The 19576-nt window shown below is 38.3% G+C and overlaps 2 protein-coding genes across 3 annotated transcripts in view; both read left to right on the top strand.

Moving 5' to 3' along the window:
• Nucleotides 1-12842, top strand: part of LOC118253005 (protein HIRA) — a 34415-nt gene extending 21573 nt beyond the window's left edge. The window contains exons 15-25 of one of the 2 annotated variants that reach the window (XM_035556924.2): nt 1014-1184; nt 2664-2868; nt 3382-3486; nt 4263-4411; nt 5702-5863; nt 6588-6646; nt 7592-7697; nt 9484-9606; nt 10347-10510; nt 11212-11300; nt 11889-12842. In XM_035556924.2, the coding sequence (XP_035412817.1) occupies nt 1014-1184; nt 2664-2868; nt 3382-3486; nt 4263-4411; nt 5702-5863; nt 6588-6646; nt 7592-7697; nt 9484-9606; nt 10347-10510; nt 11212-11300; nt 11889-12005 (1450 nt within the window). In that variant the 3' untranslated portion in view covers nt 12006-12842. The remainder of the gene's footprint in view (nt 1-1013; nt 1185-2663; nt 2869-3381; nt 3487-4262; nt 4412-5701; nt 5864-6587; nt 6647-7591; nt 7698-9483; nt 9607-10346; nt 10511-11211; nt 11301-11888) is intronic. The other variant, XM_035556925.2, reaches the window with a different exon arrangement.
• A 1108-nt stretch (nt 12843-13950) lies between these two features.
• The window catches only part of PPIL2 (peptidylprolyl isomerase like 2), a 72518-nt gene continuing 66892 nt past the window's right edge, over nt 13951-19576 (top strand). The window contains exons 1-5 of the mRNA XM_035556605.1: nt 13951-14344; nt 14509-14558; nt 15343-15388; nt 16285-16347; nt 16521-16572. Of these exons, the coding sequence (XP_035412498.1) occupies nt 14313-14344; nt 14509-14558; nt 15343-15388; nt 16285-16347; nt 16521-16572 (243 nt within the window). The 5' untranslated portion in view covers nt 13951-14312. The remainder of the gene's footprint in view (nt 14345-14508; nt 14559-15342; nt 15389-16284; nt 16348-16520; nt 16573-19576) is intronic.

Raw genomic sequence — 19576 nt, 5'->3', positions numbered from 1 at the left:
AACAACCCCATCAGATGGGAAAGAGCATAATGACTGGCGTTGTCAATGCACATATGCTGATTTGCCAGTGTGTCTTTTGAACTAATTATGGAACAACTAAATTTCACTTTCTTTTCCATTAGTGGTAATGCTAATCTGTTTTCTTGGAGTTTTGTGTGTGTGTGCTTTCTTGTTTTTGTTTTTCTTCCTCCATGTGTTTTTATAGCATTTGGAGGATAATGTTGTGGAACCTCTACCACTCCATCAAAGTTAATTGAAATTGGCCACAGATTTAAAAGTGAGTGGGTAGATTATGAGAAATGATTGACATACAAAACTAAGTCTCCTTTTCTTTAGAAAATGGGCTTCTAACTGCTTCTAACTGCTTTTTATTACAAACATCAGTTATCTTAGTCATTCATTTCCCTGAATGAACTGAAAATCTCTAAAGTAAACAGCTATTCAAATAACAGATCCCTGGAATGCTTTAGTGTGGAGAAAACATATTCCTCTGTCTTAGTGTGCTTGGAAAAGGCCTCATAAATTGTTTGGATTCTTCAACAACGAAATCAAAACTTGGCATTGTTTCAGCACAAATTGATAAACAGTGGAATATAGTCTTGTAACGGAAAGTATTTGGCAACCTGAACAATGGTTAAAACTGGAAATCACAGTCATCATTTAAAATAGTGTACCTTTCCTTTTGGTTACATAAGTGCTAGCTGAAAAAGTAATTCCTTAATTAAAAATACATAACAAACTAGTTATTGTCTCTTAATCTAGATGTATCTAAGCAGCAACATGAAGGTCTTAGTTCTGATGTGTCATAAACAGCTTGTGAGAGTAAGCAAAGCTTAGAATATATTGACACACAAAAGGGGAAAAGCATGTAATAATTTATGTGTTCATGAATTAAAGTTATTAAATATGATTTCTAGCCAATATAACGAATGCTATCTAGTTCTTATAAACAATGCACGTTACAAATACTAAATTTCTTTCAATCCTTGTTCTCCTGTCCCTTTTATTGACAGTGTAAATGCTACCTCTGCTTCAGCTGCTCCTCCTGCATTGTCTTCCTCTGTGTTGACAACTCCATCCAAGATTGAACCTATGAAAGCATTTGATTCTAGATTTACGGAACGATCCAAAGCCACCTCAGGGACTGCTGTCGTAACAAATACAAATCAGACTGTTGTGGATAGGTAAGGAATAGCCCGGGGGCAAAAAAAAGGATACTAATGTGGAGAGTTTAAAAACTGATTGTCTGGTGCGGATGTCATGGTTCAGATGTTGTGGAAATTCTTGGGTCTTTGCCAAAACTGGGAGGAATGAGAAAGCTGCAAATAGGTATATTCTTTGCTGTCCTTATCCCGTTACACACTTATGTCTGGCAAGCGGCATCAAGCAGACTTTTCAAAATACTCCGAGTTAAAACTTCTGTTACAAGAGGTTGTGTGTGTGTGTTCATGTCTTCATCTGTGGCTACGTGCATCTGTGCTCTTTAGAAGACAAAAATAGCTAGCCTCCATCTATTTGCAACAGTGAGAATTACTTCAATATAAATGTAATACGTGTCTACAGAGGACCTACCATCGTAACAGCTGTAAATGGATTTCAGTTTTATGCCTAGAAGGCATGCAGAGAAATTACTTTAACTTTTTTTTTTGCTCTGGATCTGTGTGATCTTAAAAAAAAAAAAAAAAAAAAAAAAAAGAGAGAGAAAGCTTTTGCTTTTGTAACATGGTGTGTTTTGGTGTAAGTATTTCTGCTTCGCTGAAACAATTGATAGGAAAATATTAAATATCTCAACATTTTTATATCAAAGAGTTTAACCTTATGATACAGAAGAAAGATATATTGAATTACTCTCACACTTATTTCCAGTGTGGTCAGTAAAATTATGGATAAAAGAGAATTACTTGGCATAATTCAGATGTCAAAGAAGAAAAGGTTTTGTATTAAGGAAGATATTCTTAAGCAGTGGAGTGGTTATGGAGTAAGTGGCAAAACATTGTTATAAGTTGCAAAATGACCACTGGAAGGAATGGGAAGAGTACGATTAAATGATCTTTTTAAGGGTGTAATGGTTAATGAGTGCACAAGGATTTGTACTGTCTTCTTTACTTTTGCTGTGTTGCTGAAATGGATGATGGAGCAGTGCAGCCATGCATGTGATTTGTAGATATGCAACTAACAGTAGACAGAACCAAATAGGGCAAGTTTTGGGGATAGACAGCGCAATGACAAACTAAGTTCTGCATGATTAAGTAAAAAATGTAATGCCTGTTTGAGGGGGAAAAGGTGCGAAACTCTTGCATCTTAGAGTGCTGAATTATTTGTATCAAGCCAGAGAAGAGCACTGATTGGAATGGAATGCTAACATAAAATTATTCTTTGTAGCTTTTTCCAACTGTTAACTGCTAGTTTGATTCACTGTTCTTTTAAAAGCAAGAGTATGTCTGAATCGTTTATATTTTATTTATATATATAGTAAGTTGTGCTTCTGCAAAGGATTTGCAGTACCTATTCAGCTTTGTCCTGTTGCCTTTATACTCATTTGTATGCACTCAAATAAGGCTAAGAATATGTTGTCTTCCCTAGAAGAATGCAGTGGGTAGGTTGTATGATAGCTTTTGGAACCAGCCTATATAAAATGTGAAATGTGTTTTTCACTTGCTCAGACTGAAGGATCAGAATTTAATTAAAGACAATAAACCCAAGGATATTCTGGAGAGTAGCAGTGACAGTGAAGAGAAGATTCCAGCTGCTAAACCACTCAGCGCACCCAAGCGGAAACTGGAACTTGAGGGAGAAACAGTAGAAAAGAAGAAAAAAGGAAGGCCTCGAAAAGACTCCAGACTTGTACCAGTGACTTTAACTGTTCAGGTGAAATAAGTGAGACTCATTATGACTTTAAATGTTCACTTAATAAAATAAATCACGTTGACTTGTTTACTGATTTACAGTCTGTCAAATGACTGTATAGAATAAAAAGAAACTCCCTTAGCATAAGAGTTTCATGTGGATATAACAACTTAAATGGTTATGACTTTCCTAGGTATTGTGAAGTAGTAATTACATTAGACTTTCCATCATTTAAGGAAATATGTATCCTTCTATTTTAAATATTCAAAGATTGGCTCTTCTTTGAAATACACCAGAACTTCCATTAATTAGTTCCAACTAAATATTAAATCTAGTTTTTAAGTCTTAGAAGCTATATTAAAAATACTAGCATTTATACAACTAATGGCAAAAAGATGAGCATTTCTAATGGGCATTACTTGGAATTTCTAAAAAGAGCATGTCTCTTTCAAATCAATCTATATCGTAGAATTTCTTTGTTATTAAACTTTTTATAGAAAAAAATCTAACCACTTTTGCATATTTTTTTTCCAGTCCCCAGCTACACTGGGCCCTGAAAAAGATGCTGCTTGCATCTCTGCACCAGCATTAGCACTTAAACTGCCAGCCCCAATCCCACAGAAATCATTTACTTTGCAGGTAAGTTGTCTACAAGGAAAAAAAAATAAGCTTACTATTAAAAAAGAATTTTGTTTATTTTTATAAAAATATTCTTAAGATATTCAGATATTCTTTTGATAAATTAACGTTTGAATATGCATGTGTTCAAGTAGGTTGTATGCTTCAGCTTTTAAGAATATGACTCTATGGGAAAAGCTAATGGCAAATCAGTTAAGAATAGGACACTTCTGAACTAGGTAAACTGCAAAGAGAAATATCTCTGGTTCATCAGTCCCTCTCGTGAACCAAAGTGTGTCATAAAGATAAGTCTCTGGCTGGAGTAACTGCTGCGTTGTTATTACAGCTGTGTTGGTAGTACATTGATGAAGAGAAACTACATGTTTTCTCTGAGATGTGGAGGAAGTGCTCCACAGCTGAATAGACTGGCAAATAGTACTACTGTAGTTATTTATAAAATAATTTTACTGTGTGTTTAGACAGTGTCAATCTGGTGCTAATCACAAGAATTTAGGGAGACTGGGCACATCTAGACTTGATCTGATGCCCTTAATTAGGAAGCACAGACTAACACAGCCCTTCTTAATGCTTGGAATACAAAGAAATTGTGTTGTAGCCAAGACTGATTTTCAGCAATCTGATTCTTTTGAAGCATCACATTGCATTTTGAAGTGATTTTAAACAGAATGGCATACTTCAATCCATTCTCAAATTTGGCATTGTTTTGGATCTAAGATAATTTGATGCTTATTTGAGTACTTATTTTCTTCTTACAAGAAATATTTTTCCTTTTTCAGGTAAGTTCAGATCCATCAATGTACCTCGAAGTGGAGAATGAAATGACGACAGTGGGAGGTTCCAAGCTGAGCAGGTTAAAGTGTAGTCGAGAAGGAAAGGAATGGGAGACAGTCCTCACTAGTCGAATTCTCACTGCAGCAGGAAGCTGGTAAGAGTATGTTTTTGAGGAAGTGGGAAACTGAAGAAAAGTAGTCTTGAAGGTCATAAAATATTTTTAGGGTTACGAAAGTATGCTTTAGAGGAAGTTAATGTATATATATTTACGTTTTACAAATAGGTAGATGCTACATAAGTATTTTTATCCACTTTAAAAAGTTGATTAACTGAATCAGTTCTATTAGGGATTTATGTGATTATTTGTGCTTGTCTCAGGATGTCGTATTTCTCTTCCATCTAATTTGGTCTAATACACCATTACTTTTACATGCTCTGTGGAGTTTTTGGTAGGGATCCTAACTTATTTCTGTTGACTACTTCTATTTGCTGGTTTTATCACCCTCAGGTCCTCCTATCCCCCACTCCTGCCATTGTAGTTTTTGCACAAGTGTTTCATAATAAATGTTTTGTGGATAAAAATATGTATTGCTTTGAGTCTTGAAACCAGTTTCAATCTAAGTATTAGCTCTATGTTTAGAGTCTTAAAGCACCATAAATTCTTATTAGCCAACTAGAACTCTTTTCATGTGTATTTACACTTTAAATTTCTTCATTAAATTTGACTAAATCATCGTAGTTTATGGCTGTTCAAATATTAACTGCTAAAGAATGAAAAAGTTGAAATAAGATGTCAGGTGACATAGAAGTATTTTCCTGACTTTTTTTTCTATTTTCATTATTTTTCTCAACTGTATAGTTCTAACCTCAGTTTAAATCTAACATACATTTCTGAAGCCTGAGACAAGAGATTTTCAACATTTCTGCCTTGTTTTGAAACATTTTTTAACACAAGTTTTACATTGATTTTCTGATAACACCCTTAAGTTGTTAATACTTGTAGCTAGTAGCAATATCTTTTATTACGCAAGCGTATGTAGTTGAAAAAATTAGATAAGCTTGCAGTCACAAAACCCTTCCTTCAGGTCTGAAAAAGAAGCAGCAGATTTTAAAGCTAAATACAAGTTCAGGCCTGAAGAAGATCTTGTGTATATCCCTAAAGCTTTACTGATATTCCTAACCATGCCACTTAATCTAGTGACAGATACCATTTCTGCATGCAGACCTTCTCTTGTGTATCGTTGTTACAATAAAATCAAGGAGGTGTGGAATGTACCTACCAAGTCTGTTTTGGCCTTTCCTGTTGTTACCCAGGTTTATGCTAAAAGCTAGTTCCCCCTTTTGGGGAACTAGCTCTAGTTGCACGATAACTTAAGAAGGCAATCTGGTTTTATGCTGCTTGCATTTGATGAAATGTAAATGTTTCCTTTTGTTCTTTTTTTAGTGAGATCGTCAGTGTAGCCTGTGAGAAACGAACACTGTCAGTATTTTCAGCTTGTGGTCGTCGCCTTCTTCCCCCTATAATATTGAATACACCCATTTCTACCCTACATTGCACAGGTTCTTACATCATGGCTCTCACCACTGCTGCTACGCTCTCTGTTTGGTAAGTAGCACTTTAGGCTGCAGCAGCTACCTGGGCTGATTTTTATAGGTTACTCTGTTCAACTGTTGAGTTTATATTGCTGTTGAAACTGTGGTTTAAAACAAGTCAGATCCAAACACAAGTCTGGTTTTTGGATATAATATGAAGAGTTAATTAGGCAAGACTTGAATCCTGTTTCTCCTCTGTTCTAAGATGGTACATAACATTGAATTTGATTCTTCAAGGGAGATAGTAACTTCTAGCTGATCATTAAACTGCTTCCCGAGGGTAGACTTGTCATATGTATGGAATGAATTGGGTGTTGAGGGGAGAAATGTGGATATTTCCAACTTTCATCATACTTGGTCAGTAGAGTTATATGTGTTTTGGAGTCAGAAGTACACTAGCTATCTTTAAGATACCAAGATAGAATCTGCAATTATTAATTTCAATCTAGTATTGCATGCAAGTCAGAGCTCCTAAAATAGTTATTTGGATCCTCAGTGTTTGCTTAGCAGTAATGAGGCTTCCTGAGAGAAAGGGACATAAAAGTTGTTGCCTGCTATTGAATTCTGCCTTGCCATAAGGGGGTTGAGTTTGCCAAAATGATTTTTTTTCAAAGCAATGAGGAAAATGTCAAAAATTTAAAAAATCGTAAGTATTGAAAAAGTGCATTTGTTAAATGATTTTGGACCTTTCAGTTGTTGGTGAACTGCAGAATTTTCCTTTTGTGTGTTTTTTTTAGGGATGTTCACAAGCAGACAGTCATTGTTAGAGACGAGTCTTTGCAAACAATATTATCAGGTAATAAAAAGGGTTTATATATTTACCAATCTTTAAACCCACCCATACTAGTATTTATGAATATGCTGAAATTTTATGAAATCTGAAAAGCCAAAACAAATAATTTTGCTTCTTTGTTATTGTGCAGTGAATGGAAGTCGCTGGCAATGTTGAAATACTGTAGAAATAACTGAAATGAGAGTATCAGTGGGTAACAAACCTGTACAAGATTCTGTAGCTTATTATATTCTGCCTTCTTTCTGTGTGAGTGTGAAAATGCAGTACTGTAAAAATCACAAAGTAAATATTTTATGTAAATTTACTGCTATGTATAGCAATTCCTCTGTGTGCTCTGCAAGTATATTATCTTAGCGATGGACAACGAATCATCTCAGTTTCTCAGAGCATACTAGCTTCTATTTTAGCTTTAATCCATGCAGTACTAACCTAAACTAACTTGAGAAATAGTTGTACTAGCAGTTTGCAAATGTCTTCATTAGAAGTTACATGTACAAACCCTGGGACAAGGATATGCTGGGAAATGTGAGACTCCAGCTATTCCACTTCGACTGTTAATAGAGAGCACAGCTTTCTAAATATACTGGTTCTTAGCATTTCGACTTAACTGGAAAAAAGAAAGATAAAGGCTTTGTGGATTGCAGAAAACATGGCAGAATTGCTGAAGATTTCCCCTAGATATGGAAAATGTTTTCAATTAAGCCAATGTTCTGTATAAATTACAGGCAATGTATTTGCAGAAGAGCGGTCTTAATGCTAACTGCACTGAGCCTGGTGCTCAGCATCATTGTCTTCTCTTAATTTTCCTATTAGTCTTTGAGGATAACATTTTCTGAAGCTTTTCCTGTTGGTTTCTATGACTAGTAGTTAATGGTGGATGGCATTTTTAGCATGATGAATATTATGCAAGACTCCAAAAATAATGTCTTGGTCTGAATTGATTTGTAGGAAGTGATGCAACTCTTTCTCAGATCTTGCTGACTCAGCATGGTATACCTGTAATGAGCATGTCTGATGGAAAGGCATACTGTTTTAATCCTTCTCTTTCTACGTGGTAAGTTATACACAGCTTTTAAAACCTAGCTGAATTGACATATTCTGGTTTACTGTTTCACTCCACATTCTGAAGACTAGTCAGAGTAGGATAGGACCCTAGTTTTACTTTTGCTTTGGTTCACTAGTGGGTGTCTAGGCTTTACTGTCTCACACTCTTACCGGTTTTTTGGTTTAAAATAAATTTTAAAAATGAAAAAGTTAAAATACAGTTTACTTTATTACTCCTTCCTACACCATGTATAGTGAACAAATATTTATTAACTAATACCAACCAACATACACTTCTGTTGGCGTACATCATTGGAATCTGTGAAGCAGCTAGTAATAATTAAAAATAATCTAGCCTTATAATTTCATTTTATGTTAAAGAATACTGTTCTGGAAAAATTGTCAAAACAATTTTCATAATTTTTGGGGGGAGTTCAGGCTTGTTAAAACCATTTTGTCTGTTTTCCTACAAACATAAAAACCTATGCACTCCAATCCTGAACGTGTATGTGCTTGACTTTGTCAGTCCACATCATTCCTTAATATTTATTTTGTTCTGATGACCAGTTTCAGTCAAATTTGGAGAGTTAAATGTCTCCAAGATGTAAAACTTCAAAGAAGGTAAAAGCTCAGGAAGTGGGGAAGAAATCCTTAGAATTCTCATGGAAGAGCCATTACCAATGTCCTAAACACAAGGAGAGCCTGTGCCTTATTGGGTATCAGATATGCATTCAATCAAATTCTTTCCCCATGGATTCTCTTGCTTCTATTAAGCCATAAGTTCCCATATAAAATTCCCATGGGTAAATTTACAGTATCTTTCTGCAAAACATTCTGTTGTCTTTGTAAGAACGAAAAACATGCTGCAGTCTTAATGTAATGGTTGTGCTTGATGAAAGGATTTAGTGTTTTAGTTCTTACTTAAAATAATTGTTATTAGTCAGCTACTTGATATGAATTCTTTGGAAAGGAAAAAACACTTTGCATGATTTCTCAGTTTATATAAAGAACATAAAATTTTCCAGACACTAAGGAGCAGGGGACAAACTCTCAGCCAGAACTCTGGATTTGCTGTCTTTGTTTGTTTGTACTACAACTTTGGAAATATATGAAAGAGCAATCTCTTAAGTCATCAGACAAATTTAAACATGATAAAGCAGTGAAGGTTATTTTAAATATGTGCCGTTCTACCTCTGAGCTGTCTGGAGGTCTAAATTTAGCACTGGTTTGAGCTGATTCCCTTGGCATCTCAAACCAAGTGAAAATGATATGCTTGATTAGGTGTGGAAATGTCAGCTGTAACCGTCAGCTCCCTCACTATGAAGGAATAGCTGCAATGTATGGAAAAGATTATCTAAATGTGTGATCTGTGATGATTTGTCTGGTGGGTAGGGGGGACCTGACTTGAGATAAAATCAAGTTCACAATGAGAAAGTCGTTACTTTGTGTGTTTGTTCCAGTCTTTATTCTGGGGTATGACTTCTGGCTTGATGTAAAATGACAAACGGAAAGTGGATTTTCTTCTGCTTTTCAAAATGAATGCTAAATTATATTATGTGATTAATCATAACAACTTTGGAGGTGAGAGGGACGCTTGCATGAAAGCTTAAGTGAAATTTGGACATTGAGTCAGAACAGTTGTGATCTGCACAACTCCTGAGCACCTCTGTAGTATATTTGATAATCTGTGAAAATGCAAGTCAGACTTTGAGGGAGAAAAGAGCTGGATCAACTAATATCACTGCCTACTCTCTTCCAACTGGTCTTTGATTTGTTTGCTTTTTTTTTTTTTCCAGGAATCTTGTTTCTGACAAACAGGACTCTTTAGCGCAATGCGCAGACTTCAGGAATAACTTACCATCCCAAGAAGCCATGCTGTGTTCTGGGCCCTTAGCTGTAATACAGGGACGAACATCAAAGTATGCGCTTAATAGCTTCATTTTATCAGCGTGTTTGTCTTTTTTTTTCCTGTTACTTATTCACGTGCTTGTATCAGTGAGTTAATTCTTGAGATGCTAATTGTACTGAAAGTTATCCTTAGCTCATAGAATGTTTTTTTTCCCAAATCTTTTCTCTTTTGTAGTCTGTATTTCAGTGTTACTTTGAGATTGTTCAGGGGGATAGGAAAGCATACTCTAAACTTAATCATTTTATTTAAGTCTTCTCTTTATTGAATAGGTAAAATACTTGACAATTCTGTACATGTGATGTTTTGATTAACTAAATTGAATTTCATAAAGTCACCTTTATTGATTTGATATGGATTTAAATTAGGTTTCCCAGGCAGTTCTCTCTGATTTTTCTGTCCATCACATCTGAGTTTAAATTTTTTTTGGTGAAAAGAATATACATAAAACTAAAGTTGTATGATTTTATTGCTGTTCTCTTTCAGGCAGAAAAAAAAGTAATTGGAAAAATATTTGACATCCAAACAAACAACATTCTCTTTTGAGAAAGACTAAATATCACACTTGAAACAAGAATCTTTTGTTTTCAAAAAGGAAATAATTGGTTAATTTTTCACAAATCAACCTTCTGGTGTCAATATATACTCTAAATGTTAAGTGCAGAATAGTTTCTGTATTACAAGAATATATATATATATTTTCTCAACATCTGATTTTATGGCTGACATGTTAAATTTTCTTTGGTTTTGTAGTTCAGGAAGGCAAGCTGCCAGATTGTTCTCCATGCCTCATTTAGTGCAACAAGAAACAACACTTGCATACCTGGAGAATCAGATAGCAGCAGCACTTATATTACAATCCAGTCATGAATATCGCCACTGGCTCCTTATCTATGCACGGTACCTAGTTAATGAAGGTGAGAGTTCTTTGCAACTGTGTATTTTAAGAAACACTCTGTTCACTTCATCTATGTGTATGATTGAATTTAATTTTCTCTTGTTTAGCACTTGGCTTCTGGACTTAGCGTTTATTTAAAGAAAAAACAAAGCCAGATGAAGGTGTTGCTTGCTATAGTGCTCAGTATTTGGGAATCCTATTCTTACATGCAGATTATGGTCTTACATACAGATTATGGTCTGGGGAAACAGTGCCATCTGTGGATCTTGATAAGGGGAAAAAATGTGCAGTGGTCTGTCAGGTTGTATCATATGCATTATGAGGCAGCAACTACAGACATTTCAGAAGCAGCAACACCTTGTAAAACATGTAATGTTCCTCAGCCAACTGATGATCAGGGTGTGTTGAAAAGTGGAAGAATTGCTAAGCCTTTGATACTTTGTATCAGAGCACACAAGGCAGTGAGTTTGCTTCTGTTACTTTCACTTTATACTTTTTTACATTTTAAAATTTCAACAGCCAGTAGTGTTGAGCTCCTTAATTAATTTCTATGAATATATTTATATATATATTAATATATTTTTTCAGAAATCATACATTTCCTTCTTATCCTTTTCTAGATACTTGCAACTCTTTCTTGAAAATGTTGTCAGTTAAATTTTGCAGAGGTTTTATATACAGAAATCTTATGAACGTGATCTTATTTCTGATGATATTCAGGGTTTGAATATCGTTTGCGAGAATTATGCAAGGATTTACTGGGTCCAGTCCATTACTCAGCTGGAAGTCAGTGGGAATCAACAGTAATGGTAAGTCTTGATAATAGTTTAACAAAGAACGAGGGAGAGTTTCCCATGAAAATTACGGAATATGGATAAACAATATAACATAACATACAGTTAAACTTAGTGACAAAAAAACCTCACGAATGATTCTTTGCTAATCCTGGGACCTTTTCCATTCTTTATTCCTATCCCATAAGAAGGCTTCCTCTCATGGCACTTGTATTTATTTCACGTGGAACTGTAGACAAATACTTAGTGCCATGGTCTCAGCATTGGTGCTGTTTTGAATAAAAATCAGATGGGAGTAGAGCTGAGTTTTCAGGTCTCCACATTCTTCAGACAGCAGCTTTGAAATAGTGACATGCCAATAAAATGTCTTCTTTCCTCAGAGCATGCCTGAAGTCTAGCTGTGCAGAGGCTGCACCAGCTTAATGAATATATAAATGTAAAGACAGTTTTTATTTTGGGAGTCATGTAAGCACAGTAAGAGCATAAAATAACATTGCTCCTTCCAGGCAGGAAAAAAGACATGAATCTTGCAGTCCTATGGATTTTATTCATGATATTAAATAATGCATTCTAAAGATGCTTTTGTGTTTTTTTGTTTTGCAGGGTTTACGAAAGAGAGAACTATTGAAAGAACTTCTTCCTGTTATTGGACAGAACCTCCGCTTCCAGAGGCTTTTCACAGAATATCAAGAGCAGCTAGACATCTTGAGAGATAAGTAGCATTTCCCCAGATTTTCCTTGAGGTGCCTGGTCCGATAGAAACTGCTGAACAGCATTAACCAGAGACAGAAGAGGAGAGAGAGCCCGGTCAGTGTGGAACGCTGCTGAAGAGGACAGTGCCATAAGGGTCCCAGATGCTTCACGAGTGACCTGCTTTAGATTTTAAAGAAGCTCACAAGTGGATCCATGAAAATGAGTGGATGACCTAGCTAGTTTCCCAAGTGAAACTCAACCATCGAAGCTGTGGCCTCTGTTTCTATGGAAAGTCGTGGATATGTACTTCAGGGGGGTCCTTTTGGATCTGGATCTCATTTTAATATCAAAACTAGCTGAGAACTGTTTGTAGGGTTTCTTGGATGTCCTGTGAAAAGCACAGTACTTCAGAGTACACTGAACAGCATATTTAACCCTGTTTAGGGTTTTTTGCCTGAGGATTTATTGAGGCTCAACACTATATTAAATTAGATGAATGAGCCACATAAAAAGAAATTTCATAAATATTAACATATTATACAGCCAATAGACTCTTTCCTGTGAATATAATAATAATAAGAGGCTGTTCTAACACATGGACTATTTTTGTACTAGAATTTGCTAACTTGTAATATGGAATTTTATTTGGCCAGTAATCAGGCTATCTCTACAAAGTCATCTTGTAGGAAATTTAACTCTAATATTACAAAAGCTATGTTTCAAAAGAATTCTACCAAATTAACATGTCATCTTCTGGTTTTTAATTTTTAAATGTTTGTAAAAGGCATTTTTTGGGGGGGGGGAGGGATATAATGGGATGGCTCTTTTTGTAAGTACAAAAATAAATGAACACTGCATTGGTTTAAAAAACAAACAAACAACAAAAAAAAAAACACGTGGCCTTGAATTGTTATTACAAATGGCATCTCCAGAAATGTCAACAGAAGCTGAATCATGTTAACATATCTAGAAATACATAATATAGCCTGGGTGATCTTTACTCTAAAAGCAGGATCAGACAAGTATTTGTGATCACCCTAGAGCAGCTACATCCTAAAGCCACATCTCCTCTGAAGGGGCAGGAGCTGTGTGGGGAGTGCTCATTATCTTAGGCAACCTAAAGTAAAAAGGGCTCCCTTAACCACTGCTGAAAGAAGTCAGTACTGCAAGAAGAGATGAACTTCATCCAGTTATGGCAATGTTCCTTGTGCGGCATTCCATAATAACAAAACAGTGCTGCTGCCCTGCCAGCAGTTCACTTGTGGAGTGGTTTTTGAATTGCACTGAAACCAAGTCAGTCAACTTGTTTTCTTCCCAGAAGTATGCTTGGTGCTGGGAAAGAAGCAAGTGTATGTCTTCAGTTACTGCCAGGACCTAACTATTTAGGTGTGTCCCAGTTTACTGCCTTAGTTCGGGTGTCTCTGAGTAAGAAAATTATTATTGAAATCAGTATTTTGTATTTAAAAATTACCCCTTTGTTACAGGGGTGTAGTGCATGCCATGTACAGCAACTTCTAGCAGAAACAATTGATCTCCTTCACCCTTGTGAGGAATGCCAGGCACCAATGACAAGGAATAGCTGCACTGCTGTGGATTTTGGCTGATGAGGACTGACTCTGTTCTGATAGGTGTCCCTGCAGTTACATGGTTGTCTGGATCCTAGGAGGGAGAGATGTGTTCCTTAGGGTAACAAAACCCTCCAACTAGGGAGAGCCACCTCAGTTTCCTTGACCTCTGCTCCCAGAAGTTCAGTAGTACAGGTGGTAGCTATGTTTTTCCATTTTCAACTACGTGCTTTTAAACAGGGCCTTTTTGGAAGGGAGGCCTGTACATCTGCAGAAACAAACCTGCTCTCCCAGTTAACTCGGACACTTTGCTGAACTGGAATCAGTTCTGTGTGTGTAGGGGGGAGGAACTGAAGTCTGATGTGGACCAGTTGAACGCACAATGTTTTTTTTTTTTTACTTTTTCTGTGGAATCGGCCACCAGGCTGACTGTGAAGAGCGGGAGTTGCCTTCCCTCAGCCCCGCACGCCTGAGGCCGTGCCTGAGGCCTGGCTTTCCTGAGCGGGTGGCGCCGTGCCCCTGAGGGGCAGCAGGCCCGCCGGCAGCCCCCCAGCCCCGGCAGGGCCAGCTGCCGCCCCTTCGTTCCCCGCAGCCGCCCCTCGAGGCTCTCCCGCTCCTCCGCCTCCCCTCGGGCCGGCCCCGGAACACCGCTCGCCGCCCGCGTTTCCCGGCGGGGGCCCTTCGCCGCCGCACCCGCCCCGGAAAGGCGCCGCGGCCTCAGCCGTGCGGGTGCTGGCGGCGGTCGGGGCCTCTGGGCCGAGCCGCAGCCATGGGGAAGCGGCAGCACCAGAAGGACAAGATGTGAGCGGGGAGGGGGGCGGCGGGCGGCCGGGCGGGGGAACGGCCGGGGGGGGCGGCGGGCGGCCGGGCGGGGGAACGGCCGGGGGGCGCGGGGGGCGGCCGGGTGCCGTGGGGGCGGCCGGCCGGCCGGCCGGCGCCGTGTGGTGACCCCGCTCCGCCCGCAGGTACATCACCTGCGCCGAGTACACGCAGTTCTACGGCGGCAAGAAGGCAGGTGAGTGCTCGGCGCCTCCTCGCGGCCCTGCTGCCCCGCCTGGGGGCCTGCTGCTGCTCATCGCCGGGCTGCGGGCGGCCCTGCGCCGCCCTGACCGCCGGGGCTGGGGCTGCCCTCCTCAGACGCCCCCGGGCTGCCCTCCTGCTCCTTTCACCTTGTCTCCACGCTTGCACTCAAATTTCCAGTCTCCTCTTTCCTGGAGCTCTGTAGAGTTCCTTCTCTAAATGCTGTCCCTTGCTTCGCTTGACCAGTGGTGAGAGGGCTCTCGCATGGGGTCACGTAACTCAGGGTGCCTGGTGAAACGATCTCCTCGAGCACAGCATCCTATAGGTGCTACGGGGATGTCTGAGCTCTTCCTGAATTGGCTTTTGAACTGCTGAGCCTTGTAACTGGGGGTCCTAAAATTGGTGACACTGATCAGCGTGAAAACTGCTGAAATTTGAGGTGTGATTCCTAGATGAACTATCCTTGCCTTAAGTAAGTTCTGCATCTACCCGTAGGGCAGAGCATGAAGGCGCTTACAAATTAATCATCAAATTTAAATTCAGTGCTGTCAGTCTGTCAGAGCTCTGTTTACTTTATTCAGATTGTGTTATTTCTGTGGAGGAGCATATTTGTGCTCTACAGTAGGAATCTGATTTTAGTTACATGTTTGCAGGATTTAGTGTATTTATTCTTGTCATTGGTAAATTGCTACCACACAGATTGCACGATGTAACTTCAAATGTTTCTTTGTTATCTGGAATACTTTGTATTAATCCCATGTTTTGTTTCTCATACACAGACCATCCACGAACTAATTTCAGACGTATATCATTTGATCACTGCAGGTAAAGCAATAAAACTGCATTATCATTATTAAATGACCAGTCTGTTCATCTGAGCTATTGCTGAAGCTGTGTTCTTCCAAGGTACTTTCATTGACTTGTGTCTGCTATGATAGTAATGCAGCAAGAAAAATTTCAATAAGAACTGAAACGATATTGGTACTTCCCATCCTTAGTGTCTGCTGAGATTGAATTTGATGGGTAAAAGAATATACAAGTGATAAAATAACTCAGAACAGTTACCATGCATGTTCCCATCTTAGAAATCTGTGTAATTGGGACTTCAGTCTATTTTTTCCTGCTTAGATTATGATTGGGCAATTATTTGTATCTCAGAGGCAGTGATTAGATAGACTGAAGGGATGTTTATACAATTTTTTGTGTTTAGTTTCATTCTTGAAGCACTAGAATGAAATATGTGAGTTAGTAAAGGTGGGTTAGATATTGTATTGTAAATCAAATAGTTCCGGAAGGTACCATCCCCAACTACTAACTACTGCTGCTTGGCTAAACGCTGAATGGATTATGGAAACATCCCTAACAAGGAATACTGAATGTAGTTGCCAATTACTCCCTAACCTGTGTTAGTACAAAGACAGTTGTGCCTGCCTGAACCATCTTGTGTGCGGGTAGAACCTGCTGGGGCAACAAAAGCACGTTAGGGAGTATCACAGCATTCACCCCTATGGCTGTGGGTGTTGAACTGCATCAGTTCCTTTCACAGATTTTGTTTTTAACGTAATTTATGTAGAATATCATGTAGCGAGTGTTGGCAGCCACTCAGTATTTTCATTGGTATAGGCCTTCTTTTAATGTGCAAGTGATTCAGCGATATGTTATTTGCTTCTGTCATCATGATTTCCAGCTGATTTTGCTAAAAACATGTACTTTTTTTCTAGTTTGTCTCTACAGCCATTTGAATATCCAGTTTGCACGCCAGATGGGACAGTCTTTGACATACTGTAAGTTACTGTCTGTACTTAGCTTTATTTTTGCGTTGCTGAACTGCTTGGTTACTGCTGTGTACTCATCATTTAATCTTAGCAAGTTGGTAGAAATAATCTTGGCTATTAAAAAATAATAGAGGTTGCTATTGTTGCTTGAATCTTATTACTTTCTTCCTTCTCTTTTTCAGGAGCATTGTTCCTTGGATAAAGAAATATGGAACCAACCCTATCACAGGAGAAGTAAGTAATGATGGTTGTATTCATATGCTTTGTTGGCTTTCATTGTGTTCGGTTTTGTATTTAATGTGTGGGAGGAAAAAATGCTTTAGTGAAAGCAAAACAAGTTGAATGGTAGTCCTATTATAAAGTATGATATTTTTGACATCAAGTTTGTAAAATTACAGACTTACAAGGGATCTCTTTTTAAGAAAAAAGAGTAAAAAAGTTGGGGGTGTTTCTGGATTTGAGATCTGGTGTCCTCTTACTGTCATTCTGCTAATGATCTCTGCAGTAGAAAATAATCACACTGACTGTTTGCAGAAGAAAGAGAACATTATATTTTCTTCTTTTCCACTGTAAAAGAAGATTGTAAATAATCTTGTGGAGGAAATGGGCAATTCATTTATACAAACTCCTTTTTTTTTTTTTTTTTTTGCTTAAATTATGACATAAACATAAGATAAGTCTGTCTAGTTGGAAATCTTAACTCTTTTGCTACTGCTAGTGATGCCCAGAAAGCCTAACTCGTTGGTGACGAGGAAGGGTCAGTACTGCTGCCTTGTATAAGGTGAATTCCAGTCCACAGAGCAAGATGCAGACTAGCTCACTTCTGTCTGTACTAAAACTTGCAGTGATATTTCCTAACCAAGCGGATATTTGGTTCCATGCAGGTTAAGAAGATTAATATTAGTGCTGATGAATGATAGCTTAATGTGCAAAATCTTTTGAATTATCTTGACATTTTATTTCAGAAAGCTTCTGTCCTGTCTCTGTCATGATGGTTGAGTGTAAGACTGGGATTTCACACTGTAATCAGGGCTTTACTGTTATTTTCTCCCCTTTTTCCACATAAGCACTAATTATGAAGGAATACTTTCTGTAATAGTGTGACGTTCTAGAGCACCAGATGAATATGACATACTGGAAATATTTCCTTTTTCTATGGTGGGTTAAAAGACTTTTTTCTGAGAACATATATTTTAAACAGAAATTGTTGCTTGATTTGCTGAAACTTGTCTTTTTCTTCAGTAAGTGCAGTTACTCTCCTGAGCATTAGGTGGCAGCGATTGCACAGAATTTCTGGTTGGTTTACAGATCGGTTTGTGGTATGAGGTTACCTTTGAAACATCTTGTGTTTGATTAACGATTTTCGCAGCAGACAGATACAAGGAGAAGCTAAATACAGATGCTGCATTCCAAACTCCAAACGTGAACAGACTGTCTGAGACTGAATATCATCAGTTATAGCAAACTGCAGGTGTGCTTGCATGATGTAGAGATGATTGAAGGTCTTTCTTTACACATGAAGAGGCCAATATGTGTTGTTCAGAGGGAATGGAATTACAGCTATTTCAGTTAGTTTTGCCAGCCTCCTACTACCTTGCTGCTCTGTGCATTGGTTAGGAGGTTTGGGGTGTTGCCAGATTTTTATTTTTTTTTTAAACTCAGATCAGCTCCATGACACCTGTTCTCATTTCATTCTGTGAACCATGATGTGGTTTAAAATTACTTCTGGTAAATGCATGCAAGAAGTGTAGTGTGTCTGTTGGTCCTGTGTAATACAGAGAAAGTGAGGTTGTGCAGAGTATATGTGGTGAACCATAAATGCTCAAATGAAGTCTGACTTTGACATCTGTTAGTTTACCTGGACTTATGTTTCCATGGTTGATCTTCAATGCACCTGCAGCTCTCCTCCATGTGCATTCCTTTTTCCTCTGTATTGCTCTGTTTTGGGGAGACCCTTTTTCTTCCCTTTTCTTCAGTGGTGTACTTGTGCTATACACCTCTGTCCAGAGACAAAGGCATTTCAGACCACTTGGAAGAAAAAGGAGGTGCTTGCAGTCCATAATAGTATACAGTCTTGCTGAATATAGCCTTGTGGAGCTATAAATGGAAGAGTGGGGTTGAGAAAAGGGATGTAATTTAGTCTTTGTTCCCCAGAGGACCAAGCCCCTTTTTCTAAAGGGGAAGATGGCATAGGGCAGAAAGGGGATGGGGGTGCTGGGATAAGGTAGGGTAGGTAGCAGAGGGAGTCTGTGGATCTTGTCCGTCTTTAGACTGTACTGTCCCCTGGCGTAGTGCTTACTGCCCTCTATTTAATGTATTTAACTATGTGTGCATGTTCTGTTACTTGTACAGCTTGCTCATTGGTGAAGCCAGAAAATATCTACTGTAATGTGTTGGTGACTTAAGGAAGCTTAAGACTCTGGGTTTGTTTAAAAAGGAATTGGGCCAGGCCAGCTGAAGTGCTGTGTTTTATAAGGTGCTTTATGACATTACTTTGCACAGATTGATGATTTGTCGTTGGTGATGACGCCCTAGAGAATTTTTCCATTTTTTGTCCTCAAGTTAAAAATGATAATGAAATCCCTTGTGTCCTGCACTTCTGTTGTTCTGGTTTGCTACAGGCTAAACGTTTTAGACAAGTCACTAGGCTACCTAGAAAAGGCGTTGCTAATGGCACACACGTGATAATTGCCAATTCTCACTAGCTGTCTTAATTCTGACGTGGGCCTTCACTGAGGCATGGGAGAGCTTTGCAATCATTAACACATTTATCTTCACAGCGCTCTCACAAGGTGGGACTGTGCTCGTATTTTATTAATTGGGTATTTGTGAACTGATCTACAAGTAGGCAGTGACTTCTCTCAGTCTTCCAAGTCCTAAACTTTTGGACCAGCCTTCCTTTTTAAAGAAATTTTGCAATGCCAAGATTGCAGTCATTCTTTGCCATGTTTAATTTGCTTTCCTTCCGTATACTTCTTTATGGTTTATTTTCTCTTCTGAACAGCCTTCTGAGGTGCAGGTGTTGCCACCAGTATCCATTTAGAAGAAACAAATCGCCATTGACCTTTGTGTAGATTTTCCAATGAGCTATTCCAGACAGTAACTTTTCTTCTTTTAATAATAAATAATAAAATTCTTTTTTTTTTTAATAGTGCATTGCAGTAAAAATTTTTGTTATTATACCAATAATTTTGGAAGAAACGATGCATCTCTTGCAGCTGAACTACAGCCTGTGAGA

The sequence above is a fragment of the Cygnus atratus genome, chromosome 17 (genome assembly GCF_013377495.2).
Source record: "Cygnus atratus isolate AKBS03 ecotype Queensland, Australia chromosome 17, CAtr_DNAZoo_HiC_assembly, whole genome shotgun sequence".
NCBI lineage: Eukaryota > Metazoa > Chordata > Aves > Anseriformes > Anatidae > Cygnus > Cygnus atratus.
The sequence above is the reverse complement of the archived record's forward strand: the minus strand, read 5'-3'. Positions and strand labels throughout refer to the sequence as shown.